General features: G+C 37.9%; 1 protein-coding gene across 1 annotated transcript; it reads right to left on the bottom strand.

Moving 5' to 3' along the window:
- Positions 1 to 1,616: 1,616 nt before the first annotated feature.
- LOC132118119 (H(+)/Cl(-) exchange transporter 5-like) lies at positions 1,617 to 18,026 on the bottom strand. The gene is made up of 13 exons (XM_059527677.1): positions 17,709 to 18,026; positions 16,505 to 16,637; positions 12,854 to 13,002; positions 12,682 to 12,781; positions 11,473 to 11,660; positions 10,188 to 10,310; positions 9,367 to 9,573; positions 8,913 to 8,993; positions 7,221 to 7,784; positions 6,093 to 6,279; positions 5,395 to 5,793; positions 3,124 to 3,340; positions 1,617 to 1,750 (listed from the first exon to the last, which is right to left on the bottom strand). The coding sequence occupies exons 2-13, from the start codon at positions 16,632 to 16,634 to the stop codon at positions 1,660 to 1,662; spliced, it is 2,436 nt and encodes an 811-aa protein (XP_059383660.1). The 5' UTR covers positions 16,635 to 16,637; positions 17,709 to 18,026; the 3' UTR covers positions 1,617 to 1,659.
- Between the last annotated feature and the right edge of the window lie 201 nt (positions 18,027 to 18,227).

Here is an 18,227-nt window from a genome sequence, read left to right as displayed (position 1 = left end):
GGACAAACGAGGGAGTTGCCTGGAGATGCTTCGCTGAGGTTGTCTGAGGACGTCAGTGCGGTTACAGGAGAAAGACAGCGAGTGTGATGGACGGAGGAATGGATTTGCATCTCCAAAGACAGCATGGAGGGACCCAGGTGCTCAATATGAGCATAAAGGTGTTGGGCGAATGTAAAGAGTCCCAAAGGTAATGACATGAAAGCATGCCGCAACACACCCAGCAAGCGAACCGGGCCAGCAATCAATCAGATGGCTCACAATGTCCAGAATGGCCAGTCTGTGAGATAGTGCCTCCTGGTGGTGCCAAGCGGGATCTGCAGTTTGGGAAGCTGAATGGAAATTGGTTGTTTGGCAGTCACTACAAACTTTTTGGAAAACATATGCCACTGGTAAGACCAAATAGCTTGTTGTAATAGCAGAACGACAGAGGGAGAACATAAGTATTGAAGGCTTAGTTCAAACAAGAATGAAAATTCTGTCATTTTTTATTCAGCCTCGTGAACACAAAAGAAGAGACTTTGAAGAATGTTAGTAACCAAGCAGTTGTAGTTGCTAATGGTTTTCATCGTATCAACAAAAATGCCACTAAGACACTCTCAAAACATCTTATTTTATGTTTCAAAGAAGAAAAGGGAGCCATACAGGTTTGGAAGGTCAAAATGGTGAGTAAATTACAGTATTTATGGACGAGCCATCCTTTTAATGCCCCATAAAAATCAACACTGGCTTCTGTCCGGTTGAAGTCAAATGCACATATAAACTTTTCAAAAGTGGCATGTTGTCTTCAAAGCCTCCTTCTCAAAGAGTGAGAAACCGAGGAACTGCACTACTGAAGGAGTTTTGCTAGTATGTTTAAAATGAGAAAGAGTAAGTGCATCTATGTGACTTCAACATGATACACCAAATCTCACTGCACTTCTACAAAAGAAGGCACATCTTCCCACAGGGATCGTTCGACACACGCAGGTTCTGACAAGACACCCTTAACGCACGTTTCCCAGATCATCTCAGGAATGTTCTCACCCTTCTGAAGTTCCTTTCGAGGTCAAACGTCACTCCAGGGATGGAAACCCTGCTAAAAAAAAATAGCTTAAACTACTATTAGATTGTTGGCTGGCTTAAAACGGTCTCATTCATACAGATAAATGCCCAAAACCAGTAACCCAGATCAGCCTGGGAGACTAGCAACCATCTCAAGCTAGTTCAAGCTATTTTTTAAGTAGAATAAAGCACTGTTAATGAAAAAAAAAAAAAAAAAGTACAAAGTCGTTGATCCCCATATATATAGGCAGGAAAAAGCATTTGGTCCACATACAGCAAGTCCTGATGGCAACCAATCAGATCAGGCCTGATGAGGTTCACAGGTGTGAGAGGACAGCTTTTTTTTGGTCTCTGTAGCCTCCAGACAGGCTAATCAGCTCCTGTTTGAACAGGTCCAGTGGTGGAAGGGTGAAAATCTGCCTTAGGCCACTCTCACACCACTGTATAATAGCAGTACCTCAGCGACACACACAGTCCTACCACCACCATCATCATCACCACCACAGGATGATTCAGCCCTCTGTGTGTGTGTGTGTGTGTGTGTGTGTGTGTGTGTGTGTGTGTGTGTGTGTGTGTGTGTGTGTTTGTGCAGGAGTGTCTATTCAGTCTTGAGAGTCTTCAGTTGAAGAGGATTGAATCCGGGTCTCTGTTGGCCATCTGCGCCATGTGTTTAAGGATGTCCTTTTTAGTGATGATTCCCAGCAAACGCCTGAAAAGAGAGGGAGAAAAAGGATTCTTGTTTTTAATTAATACAAATCACTGAGCTGTCAAGTCACACAAATCAAACAGACAATTATTGAACAGATGGTCCTTGTTAACATATGCATGAGAGAGACTGTGTTTGCATAGAAGTTCAAGGCCACATGTTCAAAGTGTGCGTGTGTGTTTCCAGTCTTCTTGCTTTTTATATTATGTCATTTCCTTTTATTGTGCTAGATAGACTTGAAGGGTGGATCACAGGAATCCGAGAAAGACCAACAGCCACGTTGATCTGCTTGACATCGGGACCTGATTAAAACACACACTTTAAAAGGCAAAACAACTCTAGCAAGAATCAGCTTCAGATGTTTTGGACAAATATGGTAGGGAGCGCGCTTATAAGAAAGGACATTTGTGAAAAGAAAAAAAAAGAAGAAAAAAAACAAACTCAAAATGGACTTTTATAAATGCCCTCATCTCAGAAGTGCTGAGATTATTTTATTTAATCAGTGCTACACTGGATATTTGCAGTGTATTTCTGAGGTCAATGTATTTGTATAGCGCTATTCACAATGCAGACCGTTTCAAAGCAGCTAGTGAGCAATCCAATGGCAAGAGTGCAGAGGAAAAACTCTCCAAGATGTTTATGTAGTTGTGGATGCAGAAGAAATCTTGGAGGAACAAAGACTTGGATGAGAAAGCCCTCCTGCTTGGGCTGGCGCATATTTAAACAAAGTTTAACAAACAGTCTACCTGCAAATTGTAGACAACAGCTCTGTTTCTTAAACCTAGTGAGCTAACTGTTGACACTGCGACATGAAAAGTCCTCAAGGCAGCATCGGAACTGAGCTAGAGCCTCATACAACAACACACAAATATGAGTTCATCACAACTGATTCCAGTAGAGAGTGACATTAGCATGTTGCTAAGCAAACATATATTGTTGTACCACAAAAGCGGTCCCTCAGTGTCATAAAATATACTCAACGTTTCTCTCAACTCTTGAAGTTTTGAAAGAACCTTAGCTCTTTGTAAGCTATTCTAGGTTTGCCTTATCACACTGTGATGCTGTTTTGTCCAAATTAGGTTATCTTAGAAGTTTGCGCACTGTGGCTGCCACATGTTTTGCCCTTAATGCATGGTAGCTCACCAGTTTTTGAACCAGAGCTAACATGTAACTTTAGGGGTGAGATCAAAATTGTTCAATCTGACCTGCGTTCCTAAATTGCGGTTTATTTCTTGGTGTCCTCGTCAAATCTAAAAAACATGAAAGCCTAAGTCTGCTTCTCATGGGAGAAAACAAATATCTGCTACACTTGTATCTCAGCTACTGCTTCAGACAGACCACACAGCTGTGCACATCACCCATGTCCACAGACTCACCCGTTATGAATGACGAGGCACTGCCGCAGGCCGAGCTTGCGGAAGATGTCCACTACGATTTCCATGGGCGTGTGCACAGTGACCGTAAAGGGGCTGAGGTCTAAGATGCTGCGCAGTTTGACTGCAGGAGGAGCACTGGGTGACAGGGGTGGATCACATTCAGTGAACAGGACGGGAGACATGCTGACCACACCCTCCTGATGCCGTCGGGCATTTTCTAAGATGAAAAAACAAAAACAGGGAAGTTAGCTGGATAAACTTCACACTTACACATCAGTTAAAACAAGGGTTAATTAGCAAAATTCTGTGGCAGCCCATGGACCGTTCAGAAACCATCATATTCCACACAAAACTAGAAAGAACTGGCTGAAATCACTGCGTCCAATCTGATTGGCTGGCCGCTCTAAAACGTCTTGGATTCAGTGTACACCAGTTTTAAATCAGTCATCCAGGAAACAAAGTTGCACTTACAAGGCGCCAGGCTGACAAAATCTCTGTGGTATCAACTCTTGGACTGATAATCAAGGGTTTTATTTGAAACATTTAGACGTAAGAAAATAAGACATCCTCAGGCACAACTTGATCTCCCTAAATATCAGGAGAAAAAAAAAAAACTACTTTGAGACTGTAGTCGGTTGCATCAGTAAGTTGGCTGGTTTGTAAGACTCTGGCAGTCAAACTGCAAGCAATTTCTACAGAAACAACGAGCAATATATGGACTAGAAATAATGTAAGAGTAGGGTTGTTTTTTTTTTTAAATCATACTTAACCCAAACATTTGAAGATAATGTATCACAATATCCACAAAAAATATTAAGCAGCACAATGATTTTCAACACTGATAACAGAAATAAATGTTTATTTGGGCAGCCCATCAGCATATTCAAATGCATTTCTGAAGGATCATGTGAAACTAAAGACTAGAATGAATTCATTTATCAATATTACAGTTTTAAAATAAATGCATCCTTGGTGACCATACGTTTCTTATTTTAACCTCATAATTTTTTTTATATTATATATATATATATATATATATACATACATACCCATACATACACACACACACAGTAACATTTTCATTTGTTTTACATTATCATTTATTCCAGTAATCTCAAAGCTGGCTTTTTAGCAGCTACCGCTCCAGTGTCACATGATTCTTCAGAAATCATTTCTAATATGCTGATTTGGGGCTCAAAAAATATGTATTACAATTAATGAGGAAAGTAGTAGATTTTGTAAATCTTATAGATGAAGTGAAGCAGTCAAGTTTACATTATTTAGTAAACTGATTTCCACTTTAATTAAAAAATATAAACACTATTCAATGTAACCATTTTAAAGAAAAAAGGTGTTTGATGTCACAGGGTTGGTTTGCTCCCTTGGCCAGTGAAGTAAATAAGCATTTCTTTACTTATTCAACATGCTTGTTTTGAAATGGAGGAAGACTAACTTTGGAGCCAAAGGTTGAACCCATAATAAGTGCAAATGATTATGCATTTGAGCAGAGCAATAATACCGTTATGGGTAGAAGTCATGAACCTTCTGGTTTGGGGTGAAGAGCTGGTCACAAACATTAAATGTTAACCTAGATGCTCATCCAAACACCCCTTCTGACATAATTGTGTGTGCATTTACTCAAGCCGGCATGAAAGATAACTATTTGATACTCACGCGCTGTCTGAGCTGCAGGTTGTTGCATGCACGTGCACAGAAATGATCCATCACAGTGCACAAGTACTGCATTGAACTCTCTTTTGCATTGTCTTGCACTTGAATGGCTTAAAAGACTTAACTGCTTAAACTGACAAGACTTAAAACATGTGAGAATGATAAGCTTTCTTGAAGAAGCAGCTCTAGCCCGATCGCTCCGATAGGTGATTAGATTTGGCGTCCTGTTAACAGCAGATGAGCTAATTGTATTCGCAAGTGAACATAAAATGTGTTGCATACCACTACTGGTGAGCGAGTCTCTGCAATGCAAATACTTATGAAAGGTCTCACATAACTATAAGATGGGACATGAACGATATTGTATTGAGCTTTTCTCTATGCCAAAACTTTGACATTTTGACGTTGGATATTCATTAAAATTATGGTGAAAACCAAAAACATTTAAAGTAGAAATCAGTTTACTAAAATGTAAACTTGACTGACTGCTTTACTTCCTCCTTAACTGTGACTTTTGTTCATACACCACTTGTTTTCTCTGACTGAGAAAACCCTGTAAATAGCATAAATAGGTGGAGTGACCAATAAAAAGACTCTCACCTAAAGATATGACCAGATCCCTCCTCAACACAAAGCCCACCAATCTGGGAGACTGCTGGGAGATCACCACAGGAAAGCCGCTGTAGGTGGTGTCTGCGATGAGTCTCTCCACCTCCTCTACAGTCATTTCACTCTCCGTCAGCACAGACAGCGGTGGGTCGCCCCGCCGTGGACGCATCACATCTGTGGCAAGAGTCTTGTGACGGAATTCTTCTTTGGCCTCCAGGAAAGGGTAACCGTTGAGGCGTATGTGGGCCTCGTAGATGCTCTCACGACCCAGAGCGTCTGCGACCCATTTGCTGGTCATGGCGGCAGCCATGAGGGGCACGATGTACTCTAAACCTCCCGTCAGCTCGAACATAATGACCACCAGAGAGACAGTCATACGGGTCACACCACCTAGAGTAGAAATGAGAAAAGAAAAAAAAGCTCTTGCTTGCTAATTTGGCAAGGAAGCATATAGCCTAATGTAGTGACTTAATAGTCTCTAATGCAAATTATAAAACTAAGAACACTCCATTAAAAATGCGACAGAATCAATGACTCTGCAAGGTCAAGCAATATTCCTGAAAGGCACCATTAAATGCTTCTGCATGAAAGACTGCACAAGGCAATTTAGTTGCGAGGTGAAAAATAAATCATCTGGAAAATTAATGTTCAAGAAATTTTCGCAGAGTTGCAGAAGATTCACCCCTCACCCAGACAGGCTGCTGCGCCCACCATGGCGTACAGACCCGGCGTGATGCAGTCGGCCCCTGGAGAGCACCAGCCTCTGAAAATGTCCTGTTCGTGGTGACGTATGGCCAGCTGCTCCATGCACACTCCAAGAAGTCGGCCTGCTATGGCCCCCACCGCCATACTGGGTATGAATAAACCTGAGGGCACCTGGAGAGAGAACAAGAGCAAGACAGAATTAAAAGACAGAGATGACAGAGCTCACTTGATATGCTTTGCCAACTTCTCAAAACATTTTTTAAGTTCTGTTGTGACTGGGCTGAATCAATACCACATTGTTGCCTTTCTTTCTTATGATGCCAACCTCTGGTACTGCGAGTATTAATAATAAATAGATAACCCAAGACAACAAACAAATAAATCTCAGACGATGATAAATAATAAATAATAATATTAATAAAATAAAATAATATAATATTTTAGAAATGCATAATTCTATACAGTATTGTTAATAAAATTGAAAACCATTAATAATGATTGTTTTCACTAATTGAAATAAAGTAAAAATATTAGATAAATAATTTATATATATATATATATATATATATATATATATATATATATATATATATATATATATATATATATATATATATATATATATATATATATATATATATATATATATATAATTTAAAAGTCTTGAATATTAAATTATACATAAACTTATTTATTAATTTACTTATTTAATACTATTTTAATAAATAAGAAATCGTGCCTCGCAATCAAATACAATTTTGAAGTTGAAGAACTACATTAACTCAAAATAAACCTGAACAGAAATATATTTACTAATTCTAAAACAAATAAAAACGACAAGTCACACAACAAAATGACTAAAGCTAAAGTGAAAAAATAAATAAAAACCAATTCTAAATATTTTAAATACTATAATAGTGTATAACAGTAAAACCACTCAGAAACTCTTGTCATGTGATAAAGCCAAGAAACAGAAAACTTTCCAAAATAATTTTGTACCATGATAAATCTGTGGTATTAAACTATTATTTATATTATATTGACTCATTTACTGGTTTTATCCTGATATTTGAATCTGTTTTGCCTTCAGAAAATACATCTGGGTCTTTTACCTTCATGCCAAATGTAACCACAGTGAAGACCATCTTTAAGACCAGAGCAAGAACTAGCTGCCACATAGCTGTATAGAGACCTGGCCCCGCCAGCCGAGCCCCCAGACCATTAGCGGCAGTGGCGTTAACGCTTCCTGATGTGCTTCCACCGTTGCTGGTGTAGCCGCAGAGTTTCGATGAGTCCAGCAGACCACAGTCATTAAACAGCTCTGAGATCAGTTCGCTGCTGCTCATCTTGGTGTACTCGATCGGGAACGCTAGCAATGCTGTTAACAGGGCGACCACCACAACCTCAAGGACAGGGTAGCGTCCAAGGCTGGTGTTCTTTCGGAGACGGCACCAGGCAATGTTAGCACGAATAAAGAATGCCCCCCAAAGGCCACCGAAGATGCCCAAAAGCACAAAAGGTATGAGTTCCAGAAGATGCCAGGGAGTGTGGAACTCCACATAGAAAAGGACCAATCGGCTGTTGCCGAAGGGATTAATGGAGCGAAGGGTGAATGCTGCGACCAGAGCAGCGAAGAACGAACGCCACAGAGTCTTCAGAGGAAAGTAGTAGCTGACCTGTCAAAGAAATGCAGGAGAAATATGTTCACTGGCTGATGTTAAAACAACATTCAGCAGATGTTTTCACAATTTAAGATTTCGATATTTAGTTTGGGGTCAGTGAACAGTCAACAGTCATTTATTCAGCAAGGACACATTACATCAAATTACACATTACTTCAGTTTATTACACATTAAATCAAAATATGAAATATTCTATTCATCAAAGAATCATGAAAAGAAGCGTGACGATTTCCTCAGACTGCTTTCAACATCGATAACATGCTGACACTTAACTTAAAACCTTTATGTGTAATGCATTATAACATTAGTTATCATACATTAATTATGCCTTGTAATGCACCTTATGCATAGTCATGAATAATCCTAACCACAGTTTAACACATAACACTTATCAATTTGTTGTTACACTATGTATTTTAAATTTGGTTATAATTATTTACAACAAGATATAATAGATTAAAACACACATTAATATAATAATTATAATGCATTATAATAAATATGCATTAGAGCCTTTAAAAACCCTTAATAATGAATAACACATCAAGGCTTTGAGGTAAGTTACCAATGTTTCTTGATGGATCCCTGATGGATCATGTGGCACTGGAGACTATATTTTAAACTATATTAAAAAACGCTTGAACAGTAATGTATATGTGAATTTTTGTGTCAATGGTTTCTTTGTCAGATTTTTTTGTCTTTCAAAATGACATTAACAATGCAAAACAAAGAAATTCAAAGGACAATCATAATGAGAATATATGATAAACATTTTTAATAAATAACGTTATATTAGGGAATTATAACCATGTTGAGTTCATAGTGAAAAGGCTTTTATTTGTTTATTAATTTCTAAAGTGAAGCAGCTTTGTTATTATAATTATGTTGGCCAAATAAAATCATATCATCATGACATGTATGCACACTGACTCACAGAGTCTCTCAGTTGGTCATGATTATTAAAAAAAACACTCAAAAAGCAGCCTATCTGGATTTATATTGGTTTCTTAAGCTGATTGTATAATAACCCCTCCAAAAGAAAAACAAATCAGAAACACAAGTCAGAAATATACATCTCTTTGTTTATGTATGTATATAACAGCTTAAATATAAAATGCTTACCTCTTCCAGACTGAAAAGCACTCCTCCAATAGGAGCACCGAACGCTACAGACACTCCCACTGCAGATGCTGCAGACAACACCTGATACACACACATTTATATTGACTTCTTTACATTCCAGTGCATTCTTATTTCCTAACTAAAATGCACAATAAAGATTATATTCACCCTACTAAACTCGTGAACAACGAATTACACAATAAAAGCCTAGAAAGTTTAGAAAAAGCCTCGTCTGTTGCTATTTCCATTACCAAATTGGCACTGGCAACTTCCAGCACATCAGTTAACAGAGACCAAGCCAAGAGGCTTATATCAATGTATTACATTACAAGTTTTGATCCAAGACACAAAATACTTTGTTACTTTTCCGTCAGTCTATCCCACACTCCCCTCTCCCTTATCTCTCCATCACTCCATTCCTCCTCTCCTTATCTCCCGCCCCAGTTCCTCTCACCTCTCGTTTCTTGGCCTCATTTCGACGGTATTTGGTGAAGAAATGGCACAGGATGTTTGCGCAGCAGCAGGCTACGTGAACCAGCGGACCCTCTTTCCCCAGACTGAGGCCGGACGAGACGGCCAGCACCAGTGTGATGGTCTTGATGATCAACGTCCACTTCCCCAGGTAACCCCGAATTATAAAGCCACTCAGGATGGTCTTAATCTGCAAGAATTCAGGATTCAAAATCATTCAAAAACTGTCCATTTTTCCAGACCATAAGTTGAAGAACGGTTTTTATTCACTTAAGCAGTTATTCTTGGCACATGGACATGTCTTAATGGATCATTTTAAAAAACAGCCATTTAAAATGTCCTTAAATCTCCTCTGACGACTCTTCCACATGAATTTAAATCAGCACTACAAATACAATAATCTAACATGGGGTTTTGTCAGACAGACAGTGTGACTTGTGTCAGAAAGCCCCTCATTGTTCTTTCTGCCAAGGTTAGAGAGCAGAAGCAATTGTGGTTGAACATCTGAAAACATTTTAAACATCTGAAAACAGTACAGAAAATTGTAGAACTGTCGAAAACTATAATAAACAGATATAATCTGTATCCACTTTACTCAGACAGCTTGGAATAGAAAACTGAAAGAAGGTATAAAACAGCTATTAAAGCCTGACTCACTACTGTGCACTTAACAAAGGGGTGTTTTTTTTAAATCCCATTTCAAGTGAAGCTGAAGAGACAATGTGATTGTACGGCTGGAGAAAAGCTCTACAATGAGTGGTTTGTCGGGAAAGAACTTGTAGGAGTGTTTGAGGAGCATCTCACCTCTGGTATTCCTGAGCCGCAGGCATAAGGGGCAAAGGCTCGCACCAGAATCACTGCGAGGAAGGCGAAGAGAAGAGCCCAGCACATATACATGAAATAATTCACCACATACAATCCGGGCCCCTGCAGGACACACACAAGATACAAGTGAAACAAAAGGATCTTAGACACCGGCACCCTCTACAGGACAAATTCATAGTTAGGCCACAATTATTTTTACATGCTAGTACATAGTATTTACTCACATTCTAAAGTCTATGAACCTTGATTTATCATTTTGAGTCTTAAAAAAAAAAGGAGGATTGTTCATCGATGAGGTGTGGGTTTATGAGTCTTTAAAATAATCAATCAAAATTTAAGAGACAGCATCCTAAAAATGATCTAAATTCAGATGTGAATAAATGTTTAAATTAAAAAAAAAACGCACGCTACCTTGTATTAACAAAAGTAAAAATATAATTAAATCTAAGATTAAAATGCATGTTTTATTGTCATTTCTTCAAAAACAATATTGTAGCATAGTCTTCATACCACAAGGGGGTGATATACACTAGAATTCAGAGGTTTGGGGTTAGAAATTAGGGGATAGAAAAGATTTTTATTTCAATTGAAACAAAAAGTATCACTTTCCACAAGATTAAGCTGCTTGATTGTCTTCAACATCGAAAAGATTCAATATTTCCTGAGCACCAAATCAGCAGATTAGAATGATTTCTGAAGGATCTTGTAACTTAAGACTGGGGTTTTTAAATCAGTGACACATTACATTTTAAAACATGTTAAAGTCAATCAGTCAGTTTCAATATTCAGTTGTTAATATATATTTCTTCAAATAAATTCATCATTGTTGATCGCAAAAGACTTGCTTTTTCAAAACGTTTTTCAAAATGTTACTGACCCCAAACTTCTGACTCTAAACCACAGTGAAGAAAGACACCTGGAACTCATTTCATTAGCCTTTGCAAAACACTTTGCCATACACTTATTTGGAAATCTTTGCGCTAAATAGGCCTGTAGAGCTTGGATTCTGCTAAACTGGAAACACTTATTACAACAGCTTACATCCTTCATCTGTCAACATGTCAGTAAAAATGGGATATTTTATGAAAAACATAACCACGAATGTTTGCGTTCTCTCATGTCACTGGAAAAATGAATGCAACATTTGATTCAAAGCAGTAGACAGCAACATAATGATGAAATGATTACAGATGTATTATTCACATCCTGGTATTACGGATCTCTGTCACACAATGGGAATGTCTGGGACAAATACAGAACTCACCTCACTGACTCCAATCATGAGTTCTGCCCAGCTTTTCCACTGAGGACACTTGTCTCTTTCCTGGAAAGTGGTCTCATTGGAAGCCCAGCAGCAGTGCTCATGATTAAACCAAAACCCGTTCAGACACACACCCTCTTTAAGGTCTGTCATCCAATGAGCAGCAATGTCTATACCTCCAGCCAAGGCCCCTGGGAGACACGGGACACAAAAGACCTTCATTTTTTTTTTTTTATACAATAATGATTTACCACTATTTTTACAATTATCTAAAGAGAATGTGAGTGGTGTTTGCTAATGCAGACTTGCCACCATAATGCTACGATGTTTTGGGAGTTTGTCAGATCATTGCTGTGTGGTTTCTACAGTGCAGTTTTAGCACATTGCTAGGTGTTTGCTTTTTGGCCCAAATCAAACAAGCTCATCCTCAAGTTTATACAATATTCTAGATATGATCCTAGTACTCTCTTCAATGCAGGCTTGTGTTTTTTTGTTTTAAATTTTTATGTTGTCCATCAGGCTAAAATCTTGTGATGAAAGTGATTAGTGATAGCACATCTCTTGTCAACATCTGAGGTATCATTGCTCTCCCTGTGTCACAAATAGTTGTGAGGAGTTGTGTACATTTCTTCATATGGAAGCCCATTTCTGACACACACACACAAACATGCTTTGGTAAATCATAATTATTAAGTCATAAAAAGTCAAAATTCTGAGATACTAAGACAAAAATGAGACAAAATTATTTTATAAAAAATGTATTATTGACAGTCAAAATGTTGGTCGTAACTGAATTATCTTATTATTACGACTTAATATTTCATAGATACAACATTTTTGTTATAATTATGATTTCCCAAAGCATGCTTTATCCTTAGATGATAGAAATATGCTTCTATGTAATATTTCCGACATGAGAAAAACAAACAAACACAATTATGAGCTAAAAAGTCAAAGTGATGATGTCATAATTATAAGAAAACGAAACCTAAAAAATATTTTCAATACAAAGTTATTATTATTTTTTGCTTATGAGGCAGAAATGGGTTTCTATACCTTAATGATGAACACAGCAAGTGCTGTAAAATTAAAAAAGCATTCAGCAGGGGCCATTAAGCAGGTGATATTTAGTAGGGAAAAAAGTTGTCTGTCAGCTATTAAGATATGCACGAGAAAACAGGAAGTAGGGAATCAAACAGGAAGTGGGCTGACCTGACATGAGTCCAATGAGAAGCATCAGAAGCCAGCCGGAAAAGGCATCACTGATGCTGAAGAGCAAGGCTACTGTGGACTGCTTACTCTTATTGGCGATCTGAAAGAACAATGAGGTGTTAAAGCAGGAACTGAAGGGTGAGGTTTCAGAAGCAGTTTTATTCCCGCTCACCTCTCTATGCCGATCTCGGTCTTTAGACTTCTCCCTAACCCAGTCGATGGTGTTGAAGTCCTCATAAGTGCCAATGCCAGAAACAGTGTCATCCAGTAGATCCATCAGCTTGGGACTGTTGTTTGGCCTCCATTCTGCTTTACAGTGGCCTACAGGGACAAAACAAACAAATTCTCATGGGAAACCAGCAGACACTCTGAATATTTGTCTGCAGCAGTGCATGCCTATGCCATTTTTCTATTGTGCAAACAGAATGCAAAGAAAATGGCAATTAATCATAGACAATCCCCATTGTGGTTTGAGAGGAATTACAGATAACAATCGGTTCACGAATGCATTGTCAGTCAGAGCTGTTAGCGTGTGTGATATCACTGGCAGGTCAAAAGTAATGCACTTTGACAGAGCCAGATAGAAAAGGGCTGAAGTTGACCTCAAAACGCTGACCACAAATAACACTGGATGATGTCAAAGTCAAAATACAAGCCAGTAAGAACAGTATACACAGTGAATGTTACACGTGTTGTTTACACAACACATAAAGCACTTTTATGTTGCTTCTACCGTGTTTACTCAGAAACAAGGACTAACCTTGAAAATGCTAAATCCTTCATTCCAAGAAGAACTATAATTTAAGTAACTGAATGCTACATTTCAGAGTCAATACTATGTGATCGGACTAGACGGGAATTGATAACTAGACAAGTTGCTTTGGGCACGGTCGTAAAAGAATAAGCTTTATTGCCTAGTATGTTCACAGAAGGCTGGGTGATGTGGCCAAAAAAAAAACCTTTCTCTGTATTTTGTACACTTTCTATTTAAATACAAAAAAAAAAAAAAAAAACATCCCGCACAATGTTGTCAGACAAATGAAATGCATATTAAAGGCTATGAATACAAATACAGTGAATGTAACCATGTAGGTTATGCTATATATTATGGGCAAAAAAGGGTTAAAATTACATTACATCATAGCATTGTTAACACTACAATCTAAACAGTTAAATAAGTTAAATTAAATTAAGTTAAATAACCAAAATTAAAATTTTTCCATGACTTGCTAACATTTATAGATGGAATATATACCTGTAAAATATAAGATATGCACACCACATCTCTGTCGGCAAATGGGGCTAACTGCTTTAAACTACACGTTAACTATATATAACAAGCTATTTTATCAGATGCGCTCGTATAAAATTAAGGTATATCGATATAAACGGTATTGCCTCCTCAGACCATACCAAACTTCATATACTGACCAGCCCTAATACACACAATGAATCTGTACTGATGACTAAGTGAAGTGAAACACGCGTCAAATGTTTCAGATCAAACAAGTTTAGCCGGTCTTAACACAAAGACACCAGGCCTTCAGACTGGTTCTGAAAAAATGTGATACAAATTCAAAGAATCAGGTTCAACTTGAAACAAGGCCTCTGAAAGCACAAAGCAAAAATTTGCAAAAAAGGCCAGCAAACATTTAAACCGACAACAGAATCTTTTTCAGTGCTTAATTATAGGTGCAAGAGTCATCTTAAATTGTAATTAGGTGGTGAACAAGTCATGTTGCAATCAAAACATTTGACATTCCTCAGCAAAGCTTTGTTTGGTTTTGTTTTTTAATCTTGCACTTGCATTTTTGGTTGTCTTTTTTCATGTTTGAATGTCTAAATCATACTCAAATAGGCTGGGTTAACGGGAAATTGAAGTGCTCAAAATAGATCTATGGGAAAATAAGGTTAAGGGAACAGCGTGGACATTGACCCATAAAGCTTTATTCAAGCCTGATGTACTTTGGAAAAACATTAAGGAGGAAAAGATGTTTAAAGCATGGGGGTTTAAGAGGAACCAGCAGCTCTGTAAAACAAGTCTGTGTGCTTCTATTATTATTCTATTCTTTACAGTCTCCTTCAGTTCACTTTGGTCTCATATGTTGGGTCTTTTTCTTATGATCCAGTTAAGGAAGAAAAACATTAATAGAAGGAGTAAAGACCGAGTAAAAGAAGGAAAGAGAATAGACATTTACCATGAAAACAGCAGCTCAACCTAAAAATAACTTTCCTTGTACTTCCTCTTAGTTCTTAAAATCTTAAAATCATTCTTAAGACATTCAATTATGCAAATGTTGATGGTATCTTTAAAGTATAACTGTGGATAATGTGACTTGATCTGTAAAAAGTATCATACTTCAACAATTGGTCAAATGCACATGAAGGCTGGAACTACTTTTCCTGGAAAAAGTGACTCATGAGTGTCTCGTACATTTATCAGTACAACCGTGTCATGCTTACTGTAAACCTCAGACAGAATAGAGTGCACACAGTTCGGTCTCCACGAGCTAGATTCTCCAAAATACTTGTCATTGATCTCTCCCCTCCTCCCTCTCTTTGTTTTCTCTTTATCCCTCAGTGTATGAATGAAAACAAAGCTGAAACACACAGAGTGCATGATGTTGCCCTAGGCGCACACACACAACTCATTAATATTTTGCCATTGTTTGGTCAAACATTGGAAAAATAAAGGATTTTCATGCTGAACACGCACACAAAACACATGCACACATAAAGAAAATTACACTAACATAATAGTACCATAAACGACCATGGTGCTCATTTAAGTTCCTTGGAACAGCACACATCAAGGCCGGAGCTTCAGCCTACCAGGAGGAAAAGACCGACAGAAAACATGAAGTAGACTGTGTACACCAGGAAAGTTTCCCTGCAAAATTTAAACAGTTTTTTAGTAAAATTCTTAAATATAAATCCAAATATATTGCACTTCAGGATGTGGCACATGTGTCTATTTGCTGTGAAATCTACACTGACTTTTGTATAGAAATTTTGAATGACTTTTGTATAGAAATTTTGAATGACTTTTGTATAGAAATTTTTAATGACTTTTGTATAGAAATTTTTAATAACTTTTAATTATTTTTTCAAAACTAACAATTTCAAAATAACCACACCTCGTTGTTTCCACCATGGGATCAAAGAAAAAATAAAAATAAAATAATAAAGGGAATTTGCAAATCACAAACTCAGAATTTTGAAGGAAAAACAAATCACTGAGAATTGTGAGATGTAAACATGAAAAGTTTATGCCGAGTATCTCACAATTCATACTTTTTTTTCTTGCAGTTCAGAGTAATTTTTGGATTCTGAATTCATTCTTAGATTGCAAGAAAATGTATGAATTGTGAGATAAAAAGCCAAATTTTCCTATTTTTTAATCCTTTTTGACTATCATTTCATAAATCAGGCATCACGAGGTTATGGTCAAACAGTCAAGAAGTAAGAGTGAAATGAGGAAGGTGGTGTAAATTGTGAAACGGACATGAAAAAGGAACTTCCTGGTATGATAACAGTCTGTCAGTGACATGACACACAGCATCATCAGTATCTGCACAGAGAAGGGAGTGATCTGATCCCACCGACACAAAACAAATGTGTGATACTCCATTCAAACTGTAGTCTATGCTTTATCCATCAGATATTGTTTGTAAAAACAAAATCTAAACATCAAAAAAGGGTTAATCTTAATCAGTTAATCTTGCCAAAGCATAAAGTACTTTGATAAAAACTAAATAAAATAAAAAAAAAGTACAGTGTCTAATTTTAGAGGTTAGTATCTTCTGCAGTGTGTGCGTCTTACCCGCGCTGTAATCTCGATCCAGAGGCGGGACATCCTCACTGAAGTCCACTGTAACTTCGGAAATATCCACCAGCTCATCATCACTGCTCCCACTATGATAATTAACGTCGCAAAACCCTCCGCTGTCCATCACCTTTGTCAGAGAGGAGAGAATATAAGGTCATAGTGGACTGAGGGGGAGTTAACAAAAAATGTTATTCTTCGTCCACTTGTCGTCTTCAGCAGACTGTTGCGAAATTACGACATCATTTCAGCAGAGCAGATATGAGCAATCATTAATAAACATGATACAAATCCAGTAAATTGTGTGTTTAACAAGATTTTAATGACTATACTGGACAAGCTGAGCGTTATTAATAAACTAAGAAAAAGTGATTTATACGAGTCTAGTGTCAGGAATCGGGGTACGCTGGTGGCGCTGTGTGTTTCTGATTCACTACAAAGAATCGGCTCATACGAGTCATTCGTTCAAGAATCGGACTACGCTGGTCGCGCTGTGTGTTTCTGATTCATTTCATAGAAGCGGCTCATACGAGTCTTTCGTTCAAGAATCGGGACTACGCTAGTCGCGCTGTATGTTTTGATCCCCTAAAAACCGGCAGATGAATCATTTGTTCGTGAATCGCTCTACACTGCAAAGCCAATGGCGGTGTAAGTATTAGTAGCCTTTAAGTCGAGTAAGTAGTGTAGGAATTTCATAAGAAGTTTCCAACCTACCGCAAAGTGGGGCATCGGTCACCCACATTTTGACTACATTAGGTTTCTGAAATGATGATAAAACTCACTCAGGTTTCAAACTCCACCACTTCCTTTATCTGGCTCCGCGAACATTCAACAAACCAACCAATATAATATTTCACAATTTCCAAAAGCACAACATCAACGTGTAAAGGCTTCTGAGTAAGTTACGTTAGTTAATACTGATTTTATTGACCACTTTTAAAGTCATCAGATAGTTTGTCAATTATTGCAGAGCTAGAGCAATAAAGTGACCTTGTTATTGATGATGTCCTCTATTTGAGTAAGTTAGTTAAAGTAGTTGATAACACTTTGCCCTTTGGAAGTGATAGTTACCACATCTAAACAACACAACTGTCATTTATCTAGCTATCTGTCACGCGACTCTTCTATCGTTCTTTTGAATGATTCGATCAGTCCAATTGACTCAGTTGGCTGGATCTAAGCAAAAAAGTTTGATACATACCACTGTGGGTCTTCAGGTAGTGGTCGCTATTAGTACTAGACTTTACGGAGGCGCCAAGTCTTGTGATCTGGATTTTAAAGTCCTTCGATGAAGCAATGCCGACGTAATCTTCCACAGCTGTCTGCCAGTTCCGTGCACTGGTGCGTCACACTTCACCCGGCTAAAGCATCTCACAGCCTCTCCAGCACAGATGCCTTCAGTCCGCCCTCACAGACCTGTAGCATGTGATAAAGTTGAAAGAGGAAGGTCTCCGTGCACCGATGCATCGTTGTGCATTCTGCAAGGTGGGGTTTAATTCAATACTGTTCCCTTCCTCAAAAACGTGAACGGCCGAACTTGACGTATTTGGAGGTCAATAGCGCCATCCAACGTTTTGGGGAGTTACTGAAATTAATCATTTTCTTCTCTAGAAGCACTCATGTTATGAAGTAGTGTGACAACGTCCTTCAGACACACAGTTTTAAGCATTTTTTTCTATTTATTTTATACAAATTAAACGATTAGTTGTTGACCTCATAT

The sequence above is a fragment of the Carassius carassius genome, chromosome 3 (genome assembly GCF_963082965.1).
Source record: "Carassius carassius chromosome 3, fCarCar2.1, whole genome shotgun sequence".
In the NCBI taxonomy this organism is placed as follows: Eukaryota; Metazoa; Chordata; class Actinopteri; order Cypriniformes; family Cyprinidae; genus Carassius; species Carassius carassius.
This window is presented reverse-complemented; position numbering and strand designations above follow the sequence as displayed.